The 14,403-nt window shown below is 57.6% G+C and overlaps 5 protein-coding genes across 5 annotated transcripts; 4 read left to right on the top strand and 1 right to left on the bottom strand.

Annotated features, from left to right (window-relative positions):
• Positions 1-233: 233 nt before the first annotated feature.
• Positions 234-1,620, top strand: V1518DRAFT_383732 (uncharacterized protein). Its single transcript, XM_066901676.1, has 2 exons — positions 234-455; positions 526-1,620. The coding sequence occupies exons 1-2, from the start codon at positions 386-388 to the stop codon at positions 1,503-1,505; spliced, it is 1,050 nt and encodes a 349-aa protein (XP_066759337.1). The 5' UTR covers positions 234-385; the 3' UTR covers positions 1,506-1,620.
• Positions 1,621-1,823: 203 nt separating this feature from the next.
• V1518DRAFT_416759 (histone-fold-containing protein) lies at positions 1,824-2,864 on the top strand. The gene is made up of 3 exons (XM_066904120.1): positions 1,824-2,146; positions 2,230-2,262; positions 2,372-2,864. The coding sequence occupies exons 1-3, from the start codon at positions 2,139-2,141 to the stop codon at positions 2,640-2,642; spliced, it is 312 nt and encodes a 103-aa protein (XP_066759336.1). The 5' UTR covers positions 1,824-2,138; the 3' UTR covers positions 2,643-2,864.
• A 507-nt stretch (positions 2,865-3,371) lies between these two features.
• Positions 3,372-10,587, top strand: V1518DRAFT_416753 (acetyl-CoA carboxylase). The gene is made up of 2 exons (XM_066904119.1): positions 3,372-3,680; positions 3,733-10,587. The coding sequence occupies exons 1-2, from the start codon at positions 3,555-3,557 to the stop codon at positions 10,300-10,302; spliced, it is 6,696 nt and encodes a 2,231-aa protein (XP_066759335.1). The 5' UTR covers positions 3,372-3,554; the 3' UTR covers positions 10,303-10,587.
• Positions 10,588-12,402, top strand: V1518DRAFT_416751 (uncharacterized protein). The gene is made up of 4 exons (XM_066904118.1): positions 10,588-11,165; positions 11,228-11,549; positions 11,609-11,679; positions 11,729-12,402. The coding sequence occupies exons 1-4, from the start codon at positions 10,905-10,907 to the stop codon at positions 12,035-12,037; spliced, it is 963 nt and encodes a 320-aa protein (XP_066759334.1). The 5' UTR covers positions 10,588-10,904; the 3' UTR covers positions 12,038-12,402.
• Positions 12,403-13,499: 1,097 nt separating this feature from the next.
• V1518DRAFT_416749 (uncharacterized protein) lies at positions 13,500-13,951 on the bottom strand. The gene has a single exon (XM_066904117.1). The coding sequence runs from the start codon at positions 13,913-13,915 to the stop codon at positions 13,655-13,657; it is 261 nt and encodes an 86-aa protein (XP_066759333.1). The 5' UTR covers positions 13,916-13,951; the 3' UTR covers positions 13,500-13,654.
• Between the last annotated feature and the right edge of the window lie 452 nt (positions 13,952-14,403).

Raw genomic sequence — 14,403 nt, 5'->3', positions numbered from 1 at the left:
TTCGATTGATCAGAACTGGTGATGCCGCACTCGCTGCCATTGGCATTGCGTGAAAAAGCGAGCTGTAAATTTTCCTACCAGGCCTGCGGTAAGGAGAAGTCTATAGTTTGAATCCCATGTAATCCCGCTAGGCAGTGTAGCAGAGAAAGAACCAAACACACTAGAGCTGGTGGAGCAAAAGTGTGGAGATGGCGCCGGAGGCGAAGTTGAAACCTTGCACTCATCGCTTGAGCAACTCAAAAGCGATATCAAGATACCGAGCGATATCAGTGCGCAGGCCACCCACTTTCGCGTACTTCCGCCCCGCCCCCTCCTTCCTTCTCATTAGTGGCGATTTCAGTCAATTGCCTTTCTTTGAATCGATACTAGCCAAAGTCCCGCAGCAATGGATATCAAGACAAAGCTGCAGTTCATCAAGGACTTGCCGAAAGTCGAGCTGCATATGCACTTGGAAGGTTCGAACAGAACCACGTTGAGGCGGCGGCTAGCGAGGATGCGGAACGAAGAGTGCTAATCGGCAGGTAGGATCGCTTGAGCCGGAGTTGATGTTTGAGCTTGCGAAGAAGAACGGTGTTCCGATCCCGTTTGCGTCGCCGGAGGACATCAGGAAGGCGTCGGTGTTTACGAGCCTGCAGTCGTTCTTGGACCTGTACTACCTCGGCCACAAGGTTTTCAAGACACGACAGGACTTCTACGACCTCATTTATGCGTACTTCAAGCGTGTTGCGACCGGCAATCTGCGTCACTGCGAGCTGTTCTTCGAGGCGCAAGAGCACACGAACCGCGGCGTGCCGCTCGAGGAGATCGTAATGGGCCTCCACGACGGGTGCGTGCAGGCCGAGAAGGAGTTCGGCATCAGCAGCTACCTGATCTTGACGCTGCTGCGCCACTTCCCGCCCGAGAACATGATGGAGCTGCTGAAGCAGGCGGTGCCGCTGAAGCAGTACATCAAGGGCATCGGCATGAGCTCCAGCGAGGCGGGATGCCCGCCCTCGCTGTACGTCGACATCTTCAAGTTTGCGAAGGAACAGGGCTGGCATGTCACGTCGCACGCAGGTGAGATCGGTCCGCCAGAGTACGTGCGGGACTCCATTGAGCTGCTCGGAATCGAGCGGTGCGACCACGGCATTGGCGCGCGCAGCCATCCCGAGATCGTGAAGCTGCTCGCCGACAAGAAGATCGGTGTGACGATGTGTCCGATCTCGAATGTGCTCCTCAAGGTGACCGAGTCGATTCCATACTCGCCCATCCGCCAGTACCTGGATGCGAACGTGAAGATCTGCTTCAACAGCGACGACCCATCCTACTTTGGCAGCACGTACATCGACGAGAACTACGCGGCGGTCGAGAAGGAGATGGGCCTTAGTGTTGCGGAGTGGGTCAAGATCGTCCAGGATGCGATCGATATGAGCTGGGCCGAGCCCGACCTGCGCGCCACCCTGCAAGCGGAGCTCGAGGCCGTCAAGACCAAGTACAGCGTCAAGGAGCTGTACGGCATTAACTAGGCGCTCGTTGCTCTGGCTGGTTTGCACAGACGACGAACGACGTGTACACAACACGATGAATGAACGACTGATCAGTGACTCCGAGTCGCCCCTAGAAGCCCTAACCAAGAAGCCCTAACCGCAACCCTACTAACCCTCGCCTGCCGCGTCGCGTCCCGCGTCGACGCGGCGCGGAGAACACGCGCAGGCGCGTCCGCAGAGGCGCAGCATTTGCGCTGTAGTTTGGCGCTGTTCTGCGATTGGTCTGCCGCGCTGGTTGCGTGCTCGCCTTTGACTTGCCCGCGCTCGGCTGCCGGCGCCTGCTGCGGTGCGCCCGACGCCAGGCCGGGCGGCGCGACTCGGTCCAGTCCCTCGCCCGACGCGGCCGCCGGTCCGGGCGCGCCCGCGCTGTTAGCTGCGGAGGTGCTCTGTCTTGCGGCGCGAAGCAGCGTGGTGTCGTGCTGATGCGCCGTGAAGGTGTTGATGCGCCGTGCTCGCCCGCACTTATAAATACGCCCGTCCGCCCACAACCGTGCAGTCCTTCCCGCTCTCTCTCCCACTCCACCCGCCTTCCTGCGTCTATTCGGTCTCTCGCCACCGCATATCGCAGTCCTCTACACAGCGCCACCACTTTTTCTTCGTTTTCTCGCAAGCATGACCGGGTACGTTCCGCCGCCTGCGTGAGCCTGCCGGACGCAAAAAATTGCCGGCGTATTTTTGGGAGTGGGTGCTGACTGCTGTGCAGACGGGGCAAGGGCGGAAAGGGCCTTGGAAAGGGGTGAGTCTGCGGAGCGCACGCGCCGCGATGGCGGTGAGGTTTCGGGGGTTAGGGTGTAGCGAACGCACCAGACCCTCGTTGCGCGGACAGCACTAACAGCGCATGACAGTGGTGCGAAGCGTCATCGCAAGATTCTGCGCGACAACATCCAGGGCATCACGAAGCCTGCTATTCGTCGCCTGGCGCGTCGTGGCGGTGTCAAGCGTATCTCGGCGCTGATCTACGAGGAGACGCGCGGTGTGCTAAAATCGTTCCTCGAGGGCGTCATTCGCGACGCGGTGACGTACACGGAGCATGCGAAGCGCAAGACGGTGACGTCGCTTGATGTTGTCTACGCGCTCAAGCGGCAGGGACGCACGCTGTACGGCTTTGGCGGTTAGGCGGCGACCGGTTGAGGTGCTGTTCGGGATATTTGTTTTGAGTTGGCTTGTACGCGTAACTGCTTATGGTGATCTGCGTTGGGACTCACGGCGCTCGGGAATTGTGATCTATATCTTATGCTAGCTGTAATAACACCATGATCTTCTACACTGCCACGACGAGTTGGCGTGCTGACGCCGATCGATTGCGCCGGGCGACTGGCGATCGTTGGGCGTTGGAGGTGTTGCGGATGAGAGAACAAGCCAGTAGAGTTTGGCGAGCCGCACAGGAGTGCGGCTTCGGTGGAGAAAGGTGGAGGGCGGCGCCGGGGGGCAAAGAGCTGCCTCCGCTCCCCCAAAACTTCGCAGTTTCAGGGGTAGAGTTCCATCTTGCGGCTCCAACAAATTTCTATCCCGGCGGGGCACGCGGGCAGGGTGGAGGGAGATTTCCACGGGAGCGGCGCAGGAGGAGCGAGTAGACACAGAGCAAGGATGGAACAATGCGTGACAGCGCAGTGGCAGTGTGCTCCAGGGGGGTGCCGGTTGGTGTGGTGGGGAGCAGGACGCGACGGGTCCTGGGGCAGCGAGTTTTTGTTGGGTCCGCGGCGCAGCGGCAGCGGCATTGCAGCGTTTGCGGCACAACCACGCAGCTGCGCGGCGGTTGTGTCGAGATGTACGCCGGGTAACCCTTTCGACACGCGCGCGCACACAGAGCAGAGATCGTCGTCGTTTGCGGACGCGACACGAAAAGAGCCCCCTCCAGCAAAGGTTTTCTTTTAAACCGCCGCTCTCTTCCGCACTTCCCCGCCGACCATACCCCCAAGGCTCCCCTGCCCGCTCCCCCGCCTCCTCCTCCTCGCCGCCGCCGATTGTCGTCCTCGCCTGCTTCCTGTCCGCTCCTTTCTCGGCTGGCTTGTCGCGACACCCTGCGCTATGTCGTCTGCCGAAGCGCTTAAGCTGCCCGCTCACTTCATCGGCCTCAACAGCGTCGACGTTGCGCCCAACGGGCCCGTCAAGGAGTTTGTACAGAGCCATGGCGGCCACACTGTGATCACCTCGGTATGCAAACCTCTTTCTCGGTACGGCTCGCACACCTGCTAACACGCGACAGGTCCTCATCGCCAACAACGGCATCGCCGCAGTCAAGGAGATTCGCTCCGTTCGCAAATGGGCCTACGAGACATTTGGCGATGAGCGCGCCATCTCCTTCACCGTCATGGCCACTCCCGAGGATCTCAAGGCGAACGCGGACTACATTCGCATGGCTGACCAGTATGTTGAGGTCCCCGGCGGCACCAACAACAACAACTACGCGAACGTCGAGCTTATCGTCGACATCGCCGAGCGCATGAACGTCAACGCCGTCTGGGCCGGCTGGGGCCATGCCTCTGAAAACCCAAAGCTCCCAGAGTCTCTCGCCGCGTCGCCAAAGAAGATCGTCTTTATCGGTCCTCCCGGCTCGGCCATGCGATCCCTCGGCGACAAGATCTCCTCCACCATTGTCGCGCAGCACGCAAAGGTGCCCTGCATTCCCTGGTCGGGTACCGGTGTCGACAAGGTCGAGATTGACCCGGAGACCAAGTTGGTCACCGTCGCTGACGACGTCTACGCGCTCGGCTGCACCGCCGACTCCGCAGCCGCCCTCGAGAAGGCGCGTATCATCGGCTTCCCCGTCATGATCAAGGCCTCTGAAGGCGGTGGCGGCAAAGGTATCCGTAAGGTCGAGGCCGAGGAGAACTTCGCCTCCCTCTTCAGCCAGGTCGCCAACGAGGTCCCGGGATCCCCCATTTTCGTCATGAAGCTTGCCGGCAACGCTCGTCATCTCGAGGTCCAGCTCCTCGCAGACCAGTACGGCAACAACATCTCCCTCTTTGGTCGCGACTGTTCCGTCCAGCGACGACACCAAAAGATTATCGAGGAGGCTCCCGTCACGATCGCCAATCCCGCGACCTTCACGCGCATGGAGCAGGCTGCTGTCAGACTCGGCAGACTCGTTGGCTACGTCTCCGCCGGCACCGTCGAGTACCTCTACTCCTACGAGGATGACAAGTTCTTTTTCCTCGAGCTCAACCCCCGTCTCCAAGTCGAGCACCCCACCACCGAGATGGTCACCGGCGTCAACTTGCCCGCCGCCCAGCTCCAGATTGCCATGGGTATCTCCCTGCACCGCATCCGCGACATTCGTCTCTTCTATGGCGTCAACCCCCACACCACGACCGAAATCGACTTTGACTTCTCCAAGGAGGGCTCGCTTCAGACCCAGCGTCGTCCCGTGCCCAAGGGTCACACCACTGCGTGCCGTATCACCTCTGAAGATCCTGGCGAGGGATTCAAGCCTTCCTCCGGTCTCATGCACGAGCTCAACTTCCGTTCCAGCTCAAACGTCTGGGGTTACTTCTCCGTCGGCAACCAGGGCGGTATCCACTCTTTCTCCGACTCACAGTTCGGCCACATCTTTGCCTTTGGCGAGAACCGCAGCGCGAGTCGCAAGCATATGGTCGTTGCGCTTAAGGAGTTGTCTATTCGCGGCGACTTCAGAACCACTGTCGAATACCTGATCAAGCTGCTTGAGACACCAGATTTCGAGTCCAACAAGATCACCACCGGATGGCTCGACGAGCTCATTTCCAACAAGCTCACAGCCGAGCGTCCGGATCCTACGATTGCTGTTATCTGCGGTGCTGTCACCAAGGCGCATCTCGCCTCCGAGGCGTGCTTGCTGGAGTATAAGACCTCGCTAGAGAAGGGCCAGGTCCCCTCCAAGGACATCCTCAAGACCATCTTTCCTGTCGACTTTATATACGAGGGCTTCCGATACAAGTTTACTGTCACGCGCTCGTCATTGGAGTCCTACCAGATTTTTATCAACGGCTCCAAGTGTCAGGTCGGCGTCAAGGCCCTCAGCGATGGCGGCCTTCTTGTTCTGCTCGGCGGCAAGTCCCGCAACGTGTACTGGAAGGACGAGGTCGGCACCACCCGCCTCAGTGTCGATTCGAAGACCTGCCTGCTTGAGCAGGAAAACGATCCCACTCAACTGCGCACGCCCTCCCCCGGTAAGCTTGTCAAGTTCCTTGTCGACAACGGCGAGCACGTCAAGCGCGGGCAACCATTCGCGGAAGTCGAGGTCATGAAGATGTACATGCCGTTGCTTGCCCAGGAAGACGGTATCGTTCAGATGATCAAGCAGCCCGGAGCTACTCTCGCAGCCGGCGATATTCTTGGAATTCTAGCGCTCGACGATCCCTCCAAAGTCAAGCACGCCAAGCCGTTCGAGGGCCAGCTTCCTGAATTCGGCTCGCCTATGGTCGTCGGCAGCAAGCCATCCCAGCGCTTTCATCTTCTTCTTGCTATCCTGAAGAACATCCTCGCCGGCTTTGACAACCAGGCGCTTATGGCTCCCACGCTCAAGCAAATCTCCGAGGTCCTGAAAGACCCTGAGTTGCCTTACAGTGAGTGGAACGCACAGTTTTCGGCGCTGCATAGTCGTATCTCAGCCAAGCTCGACACCACCTTGTCACACACCGTCGATCGGGCGAAGGACCGACATGGAGAGTTTCCTGCAAAGGCGATCTTGCGTGCGATCGAGCGATTCGGCGAGGAGTACGCCGCGCAGGACGCTGTTGTGTACAAGCAACTTGTCGAACCGCTTGTGAGCATCGCCAAGCGTTTCCAGGACGGATTGAACCCCCACAAGTATGGTGTTATCAACGAGCTGTTGAACAACTATCTCGATGTCGAGACTCTGTTTTCCGGCGCCAACATGCGCGATGAGGATGTCATTCTGCGTCTGCGCGACGAGTACAAGGACGACATCATGAAGGTTGTCATGACTGTGTTTTCCCACGGCCGGGTCGGCACAAAAAACAATCTCATTCTCGCCATCTTCGCCGCTCTGCGCGACGACAAGGATGAGGTTTCCGAGATTGCAAAGTACCTGCGCCCAGTGCTCAAGCGGTTCACCGAGCTCGACTCGCGCGCTACCGCGCCAGTGTCCTTGAAGGCGCGTGAGATGCTGATTCAGTGCGCGCTACCATCGCTTGGCGAGCGTACCGCGCAGCTTGAACATATTTTGAGGACCTCCGTCATTGAGTCGCGTTATGGCGAGGTTGGACTTCTACACAGGTCGCCAAACCTTGACGTTCTTAAAGAGGTTATTGATTCGCAGTACATTGTGTTTGATGTGCTGCCGAAATTTTTCGCGCACCCGGATCCGTGGGTCACGCTTGCGGCGCTCGAGCTCTATGTCCGTCGCGCGTACCGTGCATACAACATCCTGGGCGTTGAGTACCACAACGAAGGCGAGACTATTCCCGTGATTACTTTCAAGTTCTTGCTATCCTCGATCGCGAATCCGGCGTACAACATCGTTGGCCAGACCGGGTCGCAGGACAGCTCTGACATTCGTCGCGCGGCGTCGGTGTCGGATCTCACGTTTATGGTTGGCCGGTCCGACAGCGAACCGCTACGATCCGGTGTCATTGTTGCGGTTGCAGATATCGACGAAGTCGATGATGCGCTGCCAAAGACACTGAGTTACCTGCCGCGGCGTCCTGACGCGCCTTCTGGTGGATTATCGTTTGGCGTGCAGTCTACTCTTGACTCGAAGCGTCGTCCGGCTCAGAGCAAGCCTGAGTCGTTGATGAACATTTGCAACATTCTTATCAAGACTACTTCTGGCATCAGCAACGACGAACTGTATTCGCAGATCAAGTACATCGTTGACGAGAACAAAGAGGAATTCCTAGCGCGTGGCCTTCGTCGTGTTACTTTCGTCTGCGGCCACGAGGACGGTTCATATCCCGGATATTTCACTTTCCGCGGACCCGAGTTCGTCGAGGACGCAACCATCCGACACATCGAACCGGCGCTCGCGTACCAGCTGGAGCTCGGACGTCTTTCCAACTTTAACTTCAAACCGTTATTTACGGACAATCGCAACATCCATGTGTATCAGTCGATCGGCAAAGATGTTCCAAGCGACAAGCGCTTCTTTGTGCGCGGTATCGTGCGGCCTGGTCGCTTGCGCGACGAGATTCCGACGTCTGAGTACCTGATCTCGGAGACGGATCGGTTGATGTCAGATATCTTGGATGCGCTCGAGGTTATCGGACCGTCGAACTCGGATATGAATCACATTTTCATAAATTTTTCGCCGATTTTCCATCTTGTTCCAGAAGAGGTTGAGGCGGCGTTTGGACAGTTTTTGGAGCGGTTCGGACGACGGCTGTGGAGACTGCGGGTTACTGGTGCGGAGATCCGCATCATGTGCACTGATCCTGCGACAAACGTGCCATATCCTCTGCGCGCGATTATTACGAATGTGTCCGGCTATGTCGTGCAGAGCGAGCTTTACACAGAGATCAAGAACGACAAGGGCCAGTGGGTGTTCAAGTCACTGGGCAAGCCCGGCAACATGCATCTACGTTCGATTACCACGCCCTACCCGACGAAGGAGTGGCTGCAGCCGAAGCGTTACAAGGCGCATCTCATGGGCACTACTTATGTTTACGATTTCCCGGAACTGTTCAGCCAAGCCATCCGTGCCAGTTGGCGCGCGGCAAAGCAGCCTACGCCTGACAAGGTGTTAACCTACAAGGAGCTGCTGATGGACGACAACGACGATATATCCGAGGTGACTCGCGAGCCTGGGGCGAACACATTCGGCATGGTCGCGTGGATCTGCACCGCGTTGACGCCGGAGTGTCCCAAGGGCCGGCAGTTTATTGTGATCGCGAACGATATTACTTTCAAGATCGGTTCGTTCGGTCCGGTTGAGGATAAGTACTTCTTCCACGTCACACAGCTTGCGCAGAAGCTTGGCATCCCGCGGATTTACCTCTCCGCGAACTCTGGCGCGCGTATCGGTGTGGCAGAAGAGTTTTTGTCGCTGTTCACTGTCGCGTGGAATGACGCCAAGGTGCCAGAGAAGGGATTCAAATACCTGTACCTGACGCCGGCGATATTTAATGGACTCACTCCTGCGGCGAAGAAGACTGTTTTGACGGAGAAGATTGTGGAGGATGGTGAAGAGCGGTATGTGATTACGACGATTATTGGTGCGGAGGATGGTCTTGGTGTCGAGTGCTTGCGTGGATCGGGTTTGATAGCTGGTGTTACGTCGAAGGCGTACAAGGATATTTTCACGATTACGCTGGTTACTTGCCGATCGGTTGGTATTGGCGCATACCTTGTGCGTCTCGGACAACGTGCAATTCAGATCGAGGGACAGCCTATTATTCTCACCGGCGCGCCTGCTATCAACAAGCTTCTGGGTCGCGAGGTATACACGTCGAACTTGCAGCTCGGTGGTACGCAGATCATGTATCGGAACGGCGTGTCGCATTTAGCAGCGACGGACGATCTTGCGGGCGTCATGAAGATTGTGGAGTGGATGTCTTACGTGCCAAAGGTGCGTGGTGGACGCCTGCCGATTTACCCATCGTCAGACTCGTGGGATCGGGATGTTACGTTCGAGCCGCCAAAGCAGAGCTATGACGTGCGATGGCTCATCGCTGGACGCGAGCTTGAGGACGGCGAGTTCGAGACTGGATTGTTTGACAAGGATTCGTTCCAGGAGACGTTGTCAGGATGGGCGCGGACTGTTGTCGTTGGTCGTGCACGTATTGGTGGTATTCCGATTGGTGTTATCGCTGTGGAGACGCGCTCGGTGGAGAATATTATGCCCGCGGACCCAGCGAACCCCGATTCAACGGAGCAGCTTGCCCTCGAGGCCGGCCAGGTGTGGTACCCAAACTCGGCATTCAAGACCGCGCAGGCGGTGAACGATTTCAACCACGGCGAGCAGCTGCCGCTGTTTATTCTTGCGAACTGGCGTGGTTTCTCTGGCGGCCAGCGGGACATGTACAATGAGGTTCTCAAGTACGGCGCGTTTATTGTTGACGCGCTGGTGGACTACAAGCAGCCTATCTTTGTGTACATTCCGCCGCACGCTGAGCTGCGCGGTGGCTCATGGGTGGTTATTGACCCGACGATCAACGCTGACCAGATGGAGATGTATGCCGACGAGGAGGCGCGCGCAGGCGTGCTTGAGCCTGAGGGTATGGTCGGCATCAAGTACCGGCGCGAGAAGCTTCTAGAGACGATGAGCCGTCTTGACCCGGTGTACGCCAGCCTAAAGGTGCAGCTTGAGAAGAAGGACCTCGACGGTGCTGCCGCGTCGGATCTGAAAGTGAAGCTGAGCGAGCGCGAGCAGAACCTGATGCCGATCTATCGCCAGATCAGTATCCAGTTCGCGGACTTACATGACCGCGCTGGCCGTATGAAGGCTAAGGGCGTGATCCGGGAGATTCTACACTGGCGCGAAGCGCGTCGGTATTTCTTCTGGCGCATCAAGCGCCGCGTCGCGGAGTGCTACGTCATGCGGGATATTGCGGCCGTCAGCGCAAAGGCTACGCGTCTGGAGTCAGTTGCGCGGATTAAGGCGTGGTACGCTGAAGTCGGCATCGATGAAAGCTCAGACAAGGCTGTCGCGGAGTGGCTCGACAGCGCGGCCGGCGAAGCGGTGATCAAGAGCAAGATCGCGGCGCTGCAAAAGGACACTCGAGTTGCGGACTTTTTGGCGCTCGTCAAGGCGGACAAGAATGCCCTTGTGCAGTCGCTCAAGCTGTTATCGGTCGAGGACCGTGAGGCGATTTTGAAGTCTGTGAACGGCGAGGCATAAGCATTCCGTATATAACGAAAAGAAATTGCTGTGTTGGTTCGTGTTTTGCACGTGGTACTGTTTTTGAAGTGGTGTGGTTTAATGCGGTACACGATACATGTAATATAGGTACTCGAATTGATGTTCATTCTATCCGAAGTTTGTGCTTATGGGTTTGATTTTGAGCACCAGCCGACGAGCGCAAGCGAGGAAGACTGCGATCGTGAGGAGGTTTAAGGGATGCTTGCCTGCATTGTGCACAACTTTCTCTACGCGGCGCAGGTGCAGTGTGCGGAACAACGAAGCCGCAGCGCATGAATCTTCGTCCCGCGCGCACAGTCTCGTGAACCCGCAAGTCTAGCCGAGCTCGGAGAGCTCAAGTTTAGCGTGCTAAAAACGGATACGAGAACCTTCAACAGTGTTAATTGTCGCGACTTCCACGCGATTGGGCGGGTTGGCGAAGAACAGAGGGAGAGTATGACGTCATGACATGGAGCCCCGGAGCCCAATTTGACCGAGCCTGAATATATCAATTCCCCCCCGCCCCGACCGTTCTAGTTCTCCAGACTTCGTTCTGTCCAAAGGTTTATCAATTTATAATCTACTCTATCTCTATTTACACAATGTCGTTCCGCGCTGCTAGTTCCGTCATGCTCCGCCATCGCGCCGCGATGATTCGCTCAGGTGCGATGATGGCTACCGCTGCGACTTTGTACGCGGGGTATGCCACGAAGACGAATGCTATTGTTACGAATGATAGCGTGGTGCAGGAGAAGACAGGAGCGCAGACAAGAGCGACGGCGACGGCGACGGCGACGGCGTTTCCGCGGTATTTGACGTGGGTGAATGTCAAGCTGGAGGACGTGAGGCAGATTTCGCATGACGTAAGTGCTTGGTGTTGGTATTGGTGTGGTGCTGAGAAAGAACTGATGATTGTCGTATCTAGGTCAAAATGTTCCGATTCGCACTGCCGGCGGACATCGCGACTACGGGCATTGCGCCAGGCCAAGCTATCCTCACGAAAACGATCTCGTCCGAGTCATCCAAGTCCACCTTCCGACCATATACCCCACTCCGCGCAAATACGGAGGGATACATCGAGTTCGCGATCAAGCACTACCCTGGCGGTCGGGGAAGCACGAACTTTCACGCGTTGAAGATCGGCGACGAGGTAGCGATGAAGGGACCGCTGCCCGGTGCGCCTGTAGGGTTGGAGAAGGTTGAGCATTTGGTGTTGCTTGGTGGTGGCGCAGGGATTACGCCGTTGCGTGAGTATTCCGGCGTTTGCGGAGATCGGTAGAGAAACAGAGGGCTCACAAAAGTGCAGACAGTGTGATATACGACGCGTTGGAGAATCCCAAGAGCGCTTCGCAGCATGTAACGCTGGTATACAGCAATGTTAGTCTCCCATGTTCTCAGCGTATCGAGCAATACTGACACGATGCAGAAAACCGAGGACGATATTTTGTTCAAGTCCGAGTTCACGGCGCTGCAGCGTCAATACCCGGACCGCTTCCGCGTAGTATATACGCTCACGCGCACGCCGCCAACGAGCTGGACAGGGTTCCGCGGACATATCGACGAGGTGATGTTAAAGAGCGTGTTGACACCCGCGGAGTCTACGAAGGTGCTCGTGTGCGGGCCGCCTGGTTTCGTCATGGGGTTGGCGGGGCATAAGCGTGGACCGTTCCAAGGAAAGCTTGGGGGATTACTGCGGCAGATGGGGTTCCAGGAGTCTGATGTTCATAAGCTTTGAGCAGGCGTCGTTGTGGTTGGAGTTGCGACAGCGCCCGTGAAGATGACGTCCTCCATGAGTGAAGATGTGTCGGGGATATATACGGGTAGTCGTGGGGCTTGTCGAGATTCTAGAATGTATTGGCGCAGTTTTGTGTCATATTCGCGCAAGAGATTGATGGCGAGCGCAGAGTTTGGACCGAGGCTCCGGAGCACGCCGAGGAGATAGTCTAGAGACTCATTTGCGCGCTTGCGTCGCGCTTTGGTGCGTAGACAGCCGATTTGGCTGTCGGAAATGATAATGTAGAGGAGAGATTTGATGACGCGGTGGATGCAGAAGATGAGGTAGTGTTGGGTGCAGAGCCAGTCGTGGTTGAGTGATGGTCCTGCTTTGGCGCGGAGGAGGTCACCTGCATCCTGCGCGATGGAAAGGCAGCTCGTGCGCGAGTCGTCGAGGAGTTGCGGCGAGATTGCCATGTGAGGGTATGTGCTGCTGGACTCCAGGATGAGCTGGTTGATAAGGACGAGACCCATGAATGTAGTGTAGCGCGGCCAAATGCCGAGGTTGTGGACCGCGGAGTAGACACGCATTTTTTCGAGTTGTTGTTTGAGCTCATCTACCTTGCTGAAGAAGAAGTCGGGGGACGGAGAGGTATTCAATGCAGAGGGGGGGCCCATCACCGACAAGAGTTCGCGGCTGAGGTTCGCGACGAGGCTCACTCGAGATAACACGACGATGTGCGCGGCGTAGTCGCCAAGGCCCGGGAGATTCCATTCGCCTTGGGGTGCTTGAAGTATCGTAATCGCGTCACGGAGGAACATTGACTCGGTCGGCACGCCGATAGCAAAATCAGTGTCGGCTACCGGGAGTTTCATGAAGAGACGGCTGTCTTGGAGCAGATGCGACCAGCTCGTGCCAATGCTGCTATAGCGATCAAGACAGTACACCGCCCAGAAGGTGCGCCGGCATTCTTCCTCGTGTCGCCAGTTTTCGGGCACGGGCGGGTCGACGAGATCGCGCATGTCGTATTTGAAGCGTTGCACGAGTTGAATGGATTTGTAGATGCTGTCGATGCAGCGCTGTACGTGGAATTCGCCGAATTCGCAGTTTGCGAGGAGGATGTACGACTGCAGGACCTGTAGCGCAGTGTCGGCAGTGATGGGGACGGAAGCGAGGAGCTCCTTGCAGTGGTTGTACATGGTCTCCTTGAGGGAGCGGTAGCGGGCAGACACGCTTGCGGAGATGCACCATACCGCACAATGCAGGAAGCGGAAGGACACGCCGTCGGGGGAGTTGAAGGTACGCAAATAGCTCTGATGGTCAATGATGGGCAAATCGGCAGCGCCACCGAAGTAGAGGTCGTGGAGGGTGTTGATGGTGGCGGGGTCTGGAAGCCATTGCTCGGTGGAGATGGCAGGTGGGATGGCGGTGGTGTCCAGAAGTGAGAAGAGGTCGAGGTCGAAGAGTTCCGGAACGTCGAGATGTATGAAGTCGAGTAGCTGTGGTGATTTCGGGGCAGGCGAGGAGGTTGATATGAGCGCTAGCGCGTTGTCTGTGGTCTCCGTGACCTTGGACGCACCGGACGACGCACCCCACGCGCCCGATGCACCTGAGAGAGCTGCGTGTCTTAGTGCTTGACTACTTTACAAGGGTGAAGGCGAACATACCGATAATGCGCTCGAGCATGCGGACATGCCCGCGCTTTGGCCCGCTCTTCTTCGCAGAGGTCTCATACACACACGGCAGCGCGAGTTCGCGGCAGCGGCCGCAGGCTGGCTTCTCTTTCCCGCATTTCACCTTGCGCTTGCGGCAGTTCTGGCAGGCGAGCTGTGGTGGTGGCGGTGGTGTTGTGTTCGGCGGAGGTCTGGGTGCCTTGGCGATGGCGTGGGAGAGGGACATGAGGGGGGCGTGGCGGGCCGGAGGCGAAGAAGAGTGGAGGGCATAGAGGGGAGACGTGTGGTGATCGCGGCGGAGTACGGGAGGGAGGACAGGTCTTACAGCGCCATCACCGCTGCGATCACGGCCGACCACGGCAGAGTAATGCAGTGGATGGGAAGTCTAGCAGCAGGGAGTGCTGTGACGGAGTTTCTGGTCAAGAGGCAGCGCGCTGACGAGTGACCTCAGAGCGCAACGCGAGGCCGGTGTCTCCGGCGGATCGCGTCATACAGGTCTCAGGAGCACATGCTCGGATTCGCCGCGGACATTCGCGCGCGATGGCGTGCGCCGTGTTAAATCATCTGACACGGCACCAGCCGCGATGCGCAGAGGAGGTGTCGTGCGGAGTCCTGTCCGGGGCGTTGCGAGCCGTGGTAGGCCGCGGTGGCTGCGGGTGCTGCAATATGAGCAAACGAGGCTGATGAAATGCAGATATTAGAGTCACGCCGCAA

Source organism: Limtongia smithiae (assembly GCF_038497785.1).
Source record: "Limtongia smithiae strain NRRL Y-17922 unplaced genomic scaffold V1518scaffold_6, whole genome shotgun sequence".
Lineage (NCBI taxonomy): Eukaryota > Fungi > Ascomycota > Lipomycetes > Lipomycetales > Lipomycetaceae > Limtongia > Limtongia smithiae.
The sequence above is the reverse complement of the archived record's forward strand: the minus strand, read 5'-3'. Positions and strand labels throughout refer to the sequence as shown.

What these genes read in the sequence shown, in the direction of transcription:
- V1518DRAFT_383732 (XM_066901676.1), top strand. Translation starts at nt 386, where the DNA reads ATGGATATCAAGACAAAGCTGCAGTTCATCAAGGACTTGCCGAAAGTC. An exon ending in GCTGCATATGCACTTGGAAG is followed by an intron (nt 456 to 525) that starts GTTCGAACAGAA and finishes ATCGGCAGGTAG; the next exon opens with GATCGCTTGAGCCGGAGTTG.
- V1518DRAFT_416759 (XM_066904120.1), top strand. An exon ending in GGAAAGGGCCTTGGAAAGGG is followed by an intron (nt 2,263 to 2,371) that starts GTGAGTCTGCGG and finishes AGCGCATGACAG; the next exon opens with TGGTGCGAAGCGTCATCGCA.
- V1518DRAFT_416753 (XM_066904119.1), top strand. Translation starts at nt 3,555, where the DNA reads ATGTCGTCTGCCGAAGCGCTTAAGCTGCCCGCTCACTTCATCGGCCTC. An exon ending in GCCACACTGTGATCACCTCG is followed by an intron (nt 3,681 to 3,732) that starts GTATGCAAACCT and finishes AACACGCGACAG; the next exon opens with GTCCTCATCGCCAACAACGG.
- V1518DRAFT_416751 (XM_066904118.1), top strand. Translation starts at nt 10,905, where the DNA reads ATGTCGTTCCGCGCTGCTAGTTCCGTCATGCTCCGCCATCGCGCCGCG. An exon ending in CGCAGGGATTACGCCGTTGC is followed by an intron (nt 11,550 to 11,608) that starts GTGAGTATTCCG and finishes ACAAAAGTGCAG; the next exon opens with ACAGTGTGATATACGACGCG. An exon ending in TAACGCTGGTATACAGCAAT is followed by an intron (nt 11,680 to 11,728) that starts GTTAGTCTCCCA and finishes GACACGATGCAG; the next exon opens with AAAACCGAGGACGATATTTT.
- V1518DRAFT_416749 (XM_066904117.1), bottom strand. Translation starts at nt 13,915, where the DNA reads ATGTCCCTCTCCCACGCCATCGCCAAGGCACCCAGACCTCCGCCGAAC.